General features: G+C 50.2%; 1 protein-coding gene across 2 annotated transcripts in view; it reads left to right on the plus strand.

The window, feature by feature from the left end:
• LOC133344077 (potassium voltage-gated channel subfamily B member 1-like) overlaps positions 1-13131 on the plus strand; it is a 106270-nt gene extending 93139 nt beyond the window's left edge. For both annotated transcript variants that reach the window (XM_061554021.1, XM_061554023.1), the window contains exon 3: positions 46-13131. In XM_061554021.1, the coding sequence (XP_061410005.1) occupies positions 46-1956 (1911 nt within the window). In that variant the 3' untranslated portion in view covers positions 1957-13131. The remainder of the gene's footprint in view (positions 1-45) is intronic.
• Positions 13132-13964: the final 833 nt, after the last annotated feature.

A 13964-nucleotide genomic window follows, 5' to 3' on the forward strand; every position in this document is an offset into this window, starting at 1 on the left:
CTCTTCCCCTCTTTGTAATTGAATTTGGTCTCACGTCTGCTCAAGGGCGCTCTCAACGTCATTGACCTGCTCGCCATCCTGCCCTACTACATCACCATCTTCCTCACCGAGTCCAACAAGAGTGTGCTGCAGTTCCAGAATGTGCGTCGCGTCGTCCAGATCTTCAGAATCATGAGGATCTTGAGGATCCTCAAGCTGGCTCGCCACTCAACGGGCCTCCAGTCGCTGGGCTTCACGCTTCGCCGCAGCTACAACGAGCTCGGCCTGCTCATCCTCTTCCTCGCCATGGGCATCATGATCTTCTCCAGCCTCGTATTCTTTGCCGAGAAGGACGAGCAAGACACCAAGTTTAAGAGCATCCCGGCATCCTTCTGGTGGGCAACCATCACCATGACCACGGTGGGCTATGGGGACATCTACCCACAGACACTGCTCGGCAAGATCGTGGGTGGCCTTTGCTGCATCGCGGGCGTGCTCGTCATCGCGCTGCCCATCCCCATCATCGTAAACAACTTCAGCGAGTTCTACAAGGAACAGAAGCGGCAGGAGAAGGCGGTGAAACGGCGTGAGGCGCTCGAGCGAGCCAAGCGCAATGGCAGCATCGTGTCGATGAACTCTAAGGAGGCATGCGCCCGTGGCCTGGAGCTGTCCGACATGTCTCAGCGCCACGGCTCCAGCATCGAGGTGCACAAGGAGAAGGAGGCCGATGCTCTGCTGCAGCAGCAGCGCTCGCCAGGCCGCTGGAAATGGGGGCGTCGCTCTGTGACCTCCCTCGTGGAGACTGGCTCAGTCAAATCCCTCGAGCTCAAGACGAGCGAGTCACCCAGCCCGCGGGAAAAGCGGGCTACGGAGGCGACCGATAACGTGGAGGCGGCGGCTGCGGCATCGACCGACTTTGCTGGCACCACCTCGAACCCAGTGCCCGGAGACTCACAAAGGCTGAGCGTGGAGCGGTTGGAGGAGATGTTCGACGAGATGGCAAAGTCTCGGCCCCCCGTGGACCCGATGACCCTGTCCGCGAGCTCGGGGGAGCGGCCTCCAATGGTCGCAGAGGGGCGGACGGGCCCGCTGCCCACCGTCTCCTCGGACTTGCACTTCCAGGGGCTGACAGGCAGCATGGGCAGAGAGCAGCACCCAGAGATGCGAAGCTTCTCCAGCGTCGACAGCTTCACAAGCTGCACCTCCGAGTTCCTGGACAGCGACCGCCCACTCAGCTTCATGTCCGGCCTGTCCGAAGTGGCCGGCGATCCACGGCCCAAGCCCCTGCCCATTATCAGCGAGTGCGGCAAGGGCGTCACGCCATGGACCAAGCTGCCGGCAGGGGTGCGGTCCAGCTGGCACGTCGGCGACGCGCACACCCCGCTCCAGCGTCAGCAGCACCACAAGGCTCCTTTTGGCAGCGCTCAGAGAGAGGCCTGCGGCAGCATCAGGAGCCGCCCCGTGCATCCTGCTGCCGCCACCACCGCGGCGAATCCGTGGAGCAACAAGGGCTGGAGCAGCCTGGCGGAGCTGAGCACGCAGCCGCTGGCACTGGGTGCCGTGGGGAAGGGTCTGTCTGGGTCGTCCCTCGGTGCCACGCAACCGGGCGGAAATACGGCCGAGGCAGCCGCGAAGCAGCCCAACTCTGGCATGCTGCCGTCGAGGGAGAATGACGACAACAGCGCCGGCGGCACTGGGGACGGTGCGGCGAGACCGTCCAGGTCCCACTTCTGCGACGACGGCGGTGCCGTCCGGGAAACCCGCGCGGCCTCCCAGGGAGAAGCCAACCACGTGGAGGCGGCGCTGCCTCCGGCCACCGCCCGCCGCTTCGATGGCCACGTCGCGGAGCCCGGGTATGGACAGAACCACGTGCGCGCCACGTCGGCGCCGCTCGATCACAAGGTGCTCCTGGCGCCGGAGGGAGACGCCACCGAAGACGCAGACGCGCTGTCAACCGTGTGCGAGACCAGCATGTGAGAGCGCCCCCCTTCCACCCAACGCGGGACGTGAAAACCAACTCGGCGAGTGGTGGTGCCACGCGACTAGCCGGCGGTGTAGAGAAGCTGAATCGTCGCCGCCGTGCGTGGCGGGCGGTTGGTGCCGTACCGGCCGAGTGTGCGGAAGGTGCCGTGTGGGGCGAGGGTGTGGGAGGTGCCGTGTGGGGCGAGCGTGCGGGAAGTGCCGGCGCGGCTGGAGGAGCCGGCATGATGGGTGCCATTACGCGGCACGCGCACTGATAGTCCAATGAGACGCGAGAGCCCTTCCTGGGAACTGCCCCGGAGGATGCTTTTGCTGGTGTTTTTCTCCCATCTTCATTCAATTATTTTTGTATCCATTCTGTTAAATTCAGGGATACAGACAAACGGTGGGCATTATATTATGGGCAACCGGGTATCGTTCGGTTGGCTGCCGATGCGAAAGAGGAAACGGCAATGGATGACTACAGTGGCGGAAATAAATTGTGTTTAATTAATCTTTAATTCATCTTACAAATCCTGTGCAGTGAGCCGATTCCGATGAATTATCCCCGAAGTAAGACTGAGAGTGGTGTTTTCTGATGGGAGGATGGCATCTTCGCCTCCCAATAAGGCACGTAATGTTGCCCGATTACCGGCTTAATCCTCGGAAACGCACGCCACCACGATCCGTGCGTGGTTCCACGGTGCTGGAAGGGAAAACCTCTCGGGAATTGAGATAATTATTGGCACGCTAATAAAGCTCGCAGCGAACATTACGAGTTGCCGCTGTTGTCGCCCGCGTTTGTTTGTTTCACACTTGAGGATGCTTAGTTTTGTCGCGACATGCCTTTTTGCTGGTTTGGAATGACAACAGCGTGCAATAATCCGTCCCGTCAGGAGGAATAATCGACACAAAAAACCTACTCCAGTCGCACAAAACTCACAAGCAGAATGTAAACACTTTACTTTCATACTTTTATCAGCGGAGCTGCAAATTATGCATATGTAAATGGGACATTTGGGCTTTTTGTGTTGGTTTGTTTCATTTCATTAGCTCCGCAGAGATACGCCGAAAACAAGCTTCACAAGCATTTGCACCGCCTCTCCCGATGGTCATCCCTAGCCATCGCCGGCAGCGGATGGGAATGAAAATTGACCAGAGCAAGCAGCCAGCGAACAGCCCTCTCCTCTTCTCATTCCATTCCTCATCAGACAAAAAAGGAAGCACTTTGTGGAGGATACGTTTCATAATGAACGAGAGTGAACGGCAAATGGAAACGCTTCCCGCAAGATCTTCCCAGGAGCCCAGATGATCGGGTCCTGGATATCGGCATGCTCGCTCTGTTACCACAATGGTGGTTCATCCGAATACCAGTCGCAACGGGAGGTCCTGTAACATCGTTAAAGTATCAATCTCATGCATTGCTAATGCTCGCTTTAAATACTAGTTATAATGGTGTAGAATGCATCAACTGCCCTCCACAAACACACACACTGGTGCTCAGTCATTCAGATGCATACACACACATGCATCTGTATTCTCTATCATACATGTACACACATATACTCACACTCGCATTCGTGCGCGCTACCCCTCGTTTCGTCTCGACCCCTCCTCCCCTCCACCATCTCACACTGACCTAACGACCATTTCCATGGTCGCTTCACCTTCACAACCGTTCACCGTAACGGCGGAGACGCGAGGCTCTGGCACCCGGCTACGAAAACAAAACAACTGACACCACAGACGCTTAGATCCACGCGCAGGTTCCTTTCCGTTTGTAACGATTTTTTATTTTACTTTCCATGCCCCCACAACAAAGCCGCCCCCTGATCCGAGTATGCTAATCATACGTCCCATCCGCCTGTGGTCTGCTCACGGTTCACCTCGCCCATCGCTTGCCGAGCTCTTGTCGAGACGACTCCGATAACAGTGGCGGTGGTTGTGTTTCTTGGGGTGGTGTTTATGCTAATAATGGTGGTGGTCATGGTGGTGGTGATGATGATGCTGTTGTGAATGCCAAAAGAGAAAACTGAACAAAAAGGTAAAACAAAAAATCCTGCCAAATGTAAGGGGTAGGAGGAGTACACGAGGCCACCACCCCTGACCGTGACCCCAACCCCAGACCCAAACTGCACTGCCAACATAAACGTTAGCCCAACTCTTGATGCTAACTAGCTAAGCACACATATCCAGTAGCTCTGCCGAGAGCCTAACCACGACAGTCAACTCGACTCTACACCTGCTCCCAACCCTAACCACAATAACTAGATACCACCTCTAAACACAATCGCACTCTACCCAAACGCTTGCCCTCACCAGTAACCCGAAACAGCCCCAAGCACTGGCCCTACCCATAACCCTAACCATAGCACTTAGCACGCTGGCCAAGCAGCCCCAAACAGTACTCCTATTTCTTACCTCAACCACACTTGCTGACATAACTCTCTCGTCCTAAGCACACGAACCAACTAGCCTCTAAGATGAGACCAGCCCCGAACCCTACCCACACTACCGGCCGTCTGGGACGCTCTTCCTTCCAATATTAGGAAGCCACTGGAGGTATGCACTTTTACATCTACATTGAGAACTCAATTCTTTAGAACTGCGTTTTGTGTTTAATCTAGTGTCCTTCCCCCGCACCTGATTAGCATGGTTGGCTACGTACGGTGTGAAAGAAGTGCAACATACATACACGGAACCAGTCCCCATCACTGGCCCTACCTCTGAAACCATTCCTATCACGAGCCCCACATCGGGGCTCTGCGCAATCCCCTTGTCCGTTTTTATTCTCTTTTCAGGTTTAGTTTTTACATCGCTGGGATGAAGGGATCATTGTAACCAGGGCAGAGTGGCTGTGACAGGAGTGACACCGCCGTGACCTCGTACACAGATAGGCGGTGAAGACTTCTTACCCCTCGCCATAATGCAGTTGTGAAGTCTGCAGACTTTTACGACGTGGTAATGACAAACTGTAAACCAATAACAGCAGCCACAACAAAATACAGCTGCGATGCGCAATTAACGACATGTAATGGGCAAAGTGATTTCCGACCCAATTGAGCTGGCAGGAGTAGGTGTCTGATAGGTCATCTGTGCAGAGTTTTGAGTGCTGTCCCGTCGTAGGGGTGAACACAGTGGTCTCCTGCCACGCCCGAAAACTCGAGGCAATTGGCCAAACATCCCAATGCAGAAACCTTGAGACACATCAGAGGCTTTTTCCTAGAGTAACAAAATGAATTATCAAACACGAGTGCAATATGAGCCAATATGAAAATACTGGGCTGAGAAGTTACTGATAGTAAACGGTCATTTAAATAAAAAATCAGGAAGACACTGCAAAGATTTGGTGGCCTCCAGCCAGCCAACAGAACAATGAGAGTTGTAGCGAATGAACGGTCCGACTCGCCTTACGCGAGGGAGGTAGCGAATTGAATGGATGGCTGTGCGCGATACGGGACACATGGTCGGGTGCAATAAAGTATCGCGCGATTATCCGAGAGATCGTTGACCTTCACATAACGTGCAAGTCAACACACTTCTTGGAGAGAAGCAAGTGATGTTTAGCCGTGTCTGTCCTTGTTTTGCCACGGCCCGTATCAAACTAGAGCCGTGTTTTACATACTCGTGAATACAATGGGCGCAGAGTGCGGGTGTACAGACTCCGATGCGTCCTGTCTGTCTGTGTGCTGCTCGTGTCTCTGTGGGCTTGTCTCGATGTCTCCGGTGTAGCCTGCACGTGTCCGCATGTCTCCCTGTCCCCGTGTCACACCTTGCTGTGATGGTGAAAGATGCTTTGTTTTTAAGTCTTCCCAGTGCAAATTCCAGCTGTGCCCATGAGCGAGAAAGCCAGTTTCAGGCGGGCAGCTGCTGGTAACCCGGTTTAATCACCACCGACAAAATCACCGACTCCCCATTGAGGCAAACGCAAACGTACGGCGGCGCTACGCCCGCTCGCGCACACCACCGCTCGAGCGAATTCTCGATGGCACTTGGTCTACTCGTCCACGTTGACCGCGCGTCTTGAAAACGTTGGGTGTATCCACATTTTACCTCGCCACACGCGAATCGACTAACAGTCATGCATTCGTCAATAACACTGCTTTTAAAGAAAAACAATATATATGATAGAGACCTGGAAGAGGATGGTCAGAGACTGTTAGGGTATATCTTGGATGTTGCGTGTCGACTTTGGTGAAGTTGCGGGATCTGGCGAAGGGGAGAGAGCATTGGCAGCAAGGAGCTGGTGGTGGCAGCAGTGGCTGACCTCACGATCACATCCCGATCTTGATTGGTCACTTCTGGCGTGGTGGACTGCGATTTGTCAGACCTGTCGATTTTACAAAGTACTTATATTGAAATAAACAGCACTTATTGGAATTAATATTCTGCTTGCAAAGCCAGCAAAAGTTCCCTCCATGGCAGAGAACCGCACTTTGCGGCAGCGCACTGGTCTGCTCGTGTCAGCAAACTCGTGCAGCAGGGACCGTGTTGTCGCACCTGCAACCACTTCACGCAGCCTCCTCCCTCCTCGCTAGATGAGTGGACGTCCCGGGAATTTCAGCGATGGCTTATTCCAATTCGTTCGTGAACTTTGCATAATGTGTATATATATATCTGTCTCTACACGCGTATTACGATTATTATTTATTTTTGCTTCAATATTGCGTCATCGCTCGAGTCTCCTGCAGCATGTTTTACCTCCGCTGCAAGGACTTCCAACGGTGGGTCTCAACCTAACCAGCGCACGCGTGCGTGCGTGCGTGGCCCTATACATAACCGTGACGAGCCAAGACGACCACACCACCCCTCCTAGCCCCACTCGTGGCGGAGGTGCCCCACCTCGGGAGCTCGCCAGCGCGCCAGGGCGGCGAACGGACGTGGGTCAGAACCTGAACTCTCAGCCTCAATCACCGCTCATCTGCAAGGCTGCTTTAGAGTCCCTGTCGATGACTCAACTACTCACCCACCCACCCATCCTGGTCCTTGGAGTGGTGCGAAATATGTTCAACCTGGCTGCTCTATATCACAACCTCCGTACAGGAAAGAAGTTGGTAGGGCATCGCCCCCCAACCACAACTGGGGCAGTGCACAATTAAACACTCGGGGAGTGGCGTGCCACCCACGCTAGACCGACAAAGCTAAGACTTGTGGGCCAAGGGCGAAACGATGGTCGGCTCGTGGTTGGTGGAAGCAGGACAGACTCTCATTGGCTGACAGGAGCGAGGCGACGCCGTTAGCTCGCGGCTTGTTGCGGCGTGGCACTGGGACGGGCATTTGTGAAGCTGTTAATTGGTAATGCAATGTACTAATGAATGTCTGAATGTAAAGGCACAGACTATTTAAAGTATTATTGTACAGAAATGAATACTAAAACATACAACAGAGGCCAATGTATGAAACGGTAAAGGGACAATATGTACTATACAGAGTGAAATTATTATAGTTGTGTAATTTATAATTAAACTAATACGATAATTTATAAACTGGGCAATTACCAATTTTGCACCTTACGTGAACCCTTCCCCCTCCCCTCTTGGTGGATGTTCTCTGTTCGCTGTGCATTGCTGTTCTGTTTGGGCCATGCACGTGGACACGTGAGCTCGTGAGAGTGTCAGTGGGGAATTTGCTTCAACTTTCTCCATTTTTAAAAGCAATAACGTGTTCTTTTCCCGTTTTGGCTTTCGGTTCACTGTCAATGTGCCACTCGGCAAGGTGCATTCCTCCTCCTTTTAACGGATGTTGTTTCCGCGTCGTGACCCCCGTCCTCCGTCTCGTTATATGTGCCTGCTCGCCACGGCGTCCGTAACGCAGCGTGGACTGCCGCTGGCGAGGTTGGTTCTCCCTCGGATCTAGGTTGAGGAGTGTAAACAAACTCCACTCCGGGTTTCCCGGCCTCGGGTGATAACGTGTGTAGGCGGATCGACTGAAAAAATTTAATTCCGAAAACTGGCAGTGGCTTCGTCCTCATAGGTGCTTTCTCAGAGACCCATAGGCTCACATAGAGATAGACTCACACAGGACTCACTCACATACAGACTCATACACTGACAAAGAGACCAATAAACTCGCAATGAGACCCACAGACGTGCAGAGACCCATTGATACACTTGAATGCGCAGACAGTGGCTTCATCATCAGCACTTTCTAACAGAGGCTCATCGACTCACATAGATACCTGCAGGCTAAAAAAAAGACTCATAGCCTCACGCCTCACATGCAGACCCACTGCGAAACTGTAATGAACTGGCAGTGACTGGCCAGAGATCCACAGCCTTTACAAAGAGACCCCTTGAGTAATTGGCCTGCACTGGTGGAGGCAGTGGAGAACTGGTCTGGCGGAGCCCAGCAGGCGGCATGATGATTACTGGACATCTGTGAAAAGAGCTTTATAGCTCATCGAATTTCTCCAGGAAAAATAAAGATTCTGATTTCAGATGGAGCAAAGGAGCAACCGCACGTGCTGGAACCAACCAATGATTTTTGATTCATACGTAAATGGCTTCAGGTCACCCCTCCAGCCACTGGAAGTACTCGTGGGGTAACCGTGCTTATGCGACCCGCTAGCGTCCGGAAGTTTCGTGGAGGGCTCCCTTCGGTGGAACAACCACACCAGCTCAGTAGTCCCACGGGACCACAGCCACGGCCTCCAAGGTCTATTTCCAGGCTGGCAAGGTTTATGATGTCACGTTCTCTCACGTGAGGTCCATGATGTCACATTCTCACGCGTGACAGCCTGAGAGCGTGGCTTTGACAGTTGGTGATGGAGAACAATATTTTGGCTGGAGGGAACTCGGTCAGGTCATCCATCAGACACGTCACGTGTTCCTGGGTCGTGCTTCCGAGGTCATGTCACACACCCCACTCGTGTCCGGGCTGACCAATTAGCCGCACAAAGCAGCTAACTTGGTCAGCCATTGCACCTTCTGTGTACGCGGCACACATACAATAATGCGTGATTTCAATGTAATCATGTCATGGAGTAATTTAGATGATTTTTTGTTTAAGTTTTCCAACTAGGGTTGAAAGTGTTAATGCTTCATCTTGGTCTGTTTATCTGTGTGTAGCGGGGGCTGGGGTTTGGAGTCGCAGTAATCAGCATCAAGTTCATCCCAAATGAATAAATCATTTTTTTACATATATAAAGCCTTGTTGCTATTTTTGAATTACTCTATGCACGACTCCAAAAGTTAGAGATCAAAACCAGCGCTTAAAGGATAAGCCTTGTCGGCCAAGGTGATGAAGTCATTATGTGTGAGGTCTCGTGGTGCGGCTGAGAGGGTAGCGTCATTATCGCTGATTAAACAGTCCCGAGGACAACACGCATGCTGACAATCATTACAGAACCCATATGCGTGATCGGTCTTCCCGGCTGTATTTTATTTCATTTATTGTTTTTATTTCCTGTTTGTGTTATTATTGTATTTCTGTGCGTTGTATTTTGTTACACTGTGTAATTCATTGTGTTTATTCTATTTCAAACGTCTCCCGCACCCACAAGTCCACAACCACAATTCCACAACCCACAAATCCACAACCAACAATTCCACAACCCACAAATCCACAACCAACAAATCCACAACCAACAATTCCACAACCAACAATTCCACAACCAACAATTCCACAACCAACAAATCCACAACCAACAATTCCACAACCAACAAATCCACAACCAACAATTCCACAACCAACAATTCCACAACCAACAATTCCACAACCAACAAGTCCACAACCAACAATTCCACAAACAACAAGTCCACAACCAACAAATCCACAACCAACAATTCCACAACCAACAATTCCACAACCAACAATTCCACAACCAACAAGTCCACAACCAACATGTCCACAACCAACAATTCCACAACCAACAATTCCACAACCAACAATTCCACAACCAACAAGTCCACAACCAACAAATCCACAACCAACAATTCCACAACCAACAATTCCACAACCAACAAATCCACAACCAACAATTCCACAACCAACAATTCCACAACCAACAATTCCACAACCAACAAGTCCACAACCAACAAATCCACAACCAACAATTCCACAACCAACAATTCCACAACCAACAAGTCCACAACCAACAATTCCACAACCAACAATTCCACAACCAACAAGTCCACAACCAACAAATCCACAACCAACAATTCCACAACCAACAATTCCACAACCAACAAGTCCACAACCAACAATTCCACAACCAACAATTCCACAACCAACAATTCCACAACCAACAATTCCACAACCAACAAGTCCACAACCAACAAATCCACAACCCACAACCAACAATTCCACAACCAACAAGTCCACAACCAACAATTCCACAACCAACAAGTCCACAACCAACAATTCCACAACCAACAAGCCCACAACCAACAATTCCACAACCAATAATTCCACAACCAACAATTCCACAACCAACAATTCCACAACCAACAATTCCACAACCAACATGTCCACAACCAACAATTCCACAACCAACAAGTCCACAACCAACAATTCTACAACCAACAAGCCCACAACCAACAATTCCACAACCAATAATTCCACAACCAACAAGTCCACAACCAACAATTCCACAACCAACAATTCCACAACCAACAATTCCACAACCAACAATTCCACAACCAACAATTCCACAACCAACATGTCCACAACCAACAATTCCACAACCAACAAGTCCACAACCAACAATTCCACAACCCACAACCAACAATTCCACAACCAACAATTCCACAACCAACATGTCCACAACCAACAATTCCACAACCAACAATTCCACAACCAACAAGTCCACAACCAACAATTCCACAACCAACAATTCCACAACCAACAATTCCACAACCAACAATTCCACAACCAACAAGTCCACAACCAACAATTCCACAACCAACAATTCCACAACCAACAATTCCACAACCAACAATTCCACAACCAACAAGTCCACAACCAACAATTCCACAACCAACAATTCCACAACCAAAAATTCCACAACCAACAATTCCACAACCAATAAGTTCACAACCAACATGTCCACAACCAACAATTCCACAACCAACAAGTCCACAACCAACAATTCCACAACCAACAATTCCACAACCAACAATTCCACAACCAACAATTCCACAACCAACAAGTCCACAACCAACAATTCCACAACCAACAATTCCACAACCAACAATTCCACAACCAACAATTCCACAACCAACAAGTCCACAACCAACAATTCCACAACCAACAATTCCACAACCAACAATTCCACAACCAACAATTCCACAACCAATAAGTCCACAACCAACATGTCCACAACCAACAATTCCACAACCAACAAGCCCACAACCAACAACCGACCAAGTAATCTCTCAAGGCGCAATTTTCCTCTTCAAACTCCAGCCGCAAACACAGCGCCTTTGGCCTGTCACACGTGGCCACGTTAGATCAACCACTGCTGACATCCCATGAAGTGGCACCGACTTAAAATGCCCCTGGGGGGATGGACTAAATCCCTCTCTGACAGGGATGTGAAATTTCAACTTTGTAATTGTAAGTCAAGAGCTCTTACAGCGACACCACCTTGCAGCCAGATTATTCATAGAATTACGTTGTAGTAATATAATTGCTGAGGCCACCAAAGTCAAGCGTGTGTATCATGAATCTAGGCCACTGCGTAAAAGCCAGGGTGGTGGTGGCTTGGGCTTGCTGCCCACACGGATAATCTCACAGATTCCCCATCACCAGTGGAGGCGCTGTCTCTTTGATGTCCAGGCATGTCACCATTCTCCGATGCACACCATTCAAATGTCACAATTTCTTGTCATTATTTGATTCAGAAATCGATTCCTTATTTTTCTGATTGGTCGTAGTGTCTTGTCTTCATTGCCCATGTCACTTGTATTGTCTTCATTGTGCTGTCTTTCAGAGTTAAAGTGATTTCTGGCTCAGTTGGTACTGGGGTGGAGCTCATCAACTGTTTACAGCCCTGAGTTAGTGGGAATATTCCACATTCCTATGAAAGGGGCGAGTCTATCACTGATGACCTCCCCACAAAGTGGTGCTTATTTTATCAACCCCAGGGGGGTGATCGGCTGAGTCAGCCCCCAACCAAGATTTGAACTCGCCACCATTGGATGCAAGCCACTGACTCTGACTCTTAGCCACTTGTTTGGTTGAGAAAGTGCTGTCTGTACCTGTCTGGTCGGTACTGTTTGTCTCATCCACACTGCATGTCACTGTACTGCCTCGTTCTCATGGTCTCATTAGTACTGGCTACACTATGTTGTTCATCTTATTTGTATTTTCTAGTTTGTCCGCTTTGTCTGCCTCGTCTGTGCGTTGGTGTCTCTTGCAATGCTGCGTGCCGCGTTCCTTTGTACCGTGCGTCTAGTCCATCTCGATTGCTCTTGCACGTCTGCTCTGTAACTGTTCACCTCGTTTGTTCTGACCCTTACAGCCTCATCACATTTGCATACAATTATAAATGTACATGTGGAGATATTAATCTATTCCTACATTTCAACCTCCAAAGTCCAGCCCTAGGCAATCAAACCTAGCTCACCAGCTACGAGCAGTGTCTGACCCGAAACCACGAGCCAACCGACTTCTTGTACATAGCGAACAGATTATCACGGTTATCTATGTACAGTGTGAAAGAAGTTCAACGTACATACATAGTGAACAGGTTAAGCAAATCCTAGCCCTACCACTTACCAGCATGCCGACTGACCACGAGTCACAGCTCCACCACTGATTCGAACCACAAAAGTGCCGCTTTTCACTCTTCGTTATTTTCCCAGTGTTCAGTGTTCATGACGCTCAAGGTAGAATGTGCAAATTGAGCTTCGCACTTTGTTCTATCTCTGCCTCCTGCAGGTCAAAATATAAAACAAACGACAAAATGAAATATTCTTAGGTTTTTTCGGTAAAGTCAAGAATATGAATCCTTGCAGTCACGAAAGCTTCAAATCTAGACAAAATGAAAACTCAAATAAATTAAAGTCCCGGATCCCTGTGGAGGGGTCACGCTGGAGGAGGTGATGTATCCGTGCCTGTCCCGTCTGTTTATCTGTCGGAATGTTCTTATGAAGCCCTGATGTTCTACCAAATCTGAACTGTCATGCTAGTGTATGATTATTAAAGCTGAATAATGAGAATATGAACATTAAAGTATTTTTTAAAAACCAACCGCAGATGTTCATGAGTCGTTAACGAAACCCCCAGCAGTGACGGGGAGCGTTGTGAGAAGATACTGAACATCTCGTTTGCAAGGGTATCGAGGTGTGATTTTCACAGTGCACCATCGCACTGCATCATCAGAACACTGAACACGTTTGTCATTAACAATGCGTGGCCTTCAACGGATACATACTACAATAGCAGGCGACGTTTCGGGCAATGGCCCTTATTCATTACATGTGCTTGTGCACCGCAGCTAACGCAGTATCACCAATCACTTGTTCACTTTGTAAGCGCACTGCCATGATTTGGAAAGGTTCATTTAAGTGTTGCTTAGCACAGGCCCAGAGGCCCAAAAGAACAAGCGGCCAGAAACAAACAGCACGATTACAGTTACAAGAGATGAGTGAACACGTTGTTCTTTACTGCTTTTGGTGTTTAGTTTGTTGCCCCCCCTCCGCACCTCCAATGAGTACTGTTGGCTACGCACGGTGGTTTATATCAGAAGTGTGTATTATATGTCGAGAGCTTGGGACAGCGATGATGACGGGAGGAAATTCCAATGTGGAACAGTGTGTTGTTGTGACCTGCATGCACGGTGGCGAGTGGGTCAGTTTTGTGAGTATGTGAGTGGGGTGCGTGAGTGAGTGAGCAGGTGAGAGTGGGTGAGTGAATGGGTGAGTGAGCGGGTGAGTAGGTGGGCGAGCGAGTTGATGGGTGAGACGAGACCGGTTGGGCAGCTGCACGGTGGTCGCTCACCGCATCCGCGGGATGGTTTGACTCGGACACGGGCAACAACACTCCAGCAGCAGCAAGTCGCCATATCAACAACAGCAGGTGGA

Source organism: Lethenteron reissneri, chromosome 19, assembly GCF_015708825.2.
Source record: "Lethenteron reissneri isolate LAM-NWPU_2019-01 chromosome 19, ASM1570882v1, whole genome shotgun sequence".
Classification (NCBI taxonomy): domain Eukaryota; kingdom Metazoa; phylum Chordata; class Hyperoartia; order Petromyzontiformes; family Petromyzontidae; genus Lethenteron; species Lethenteron reissneri.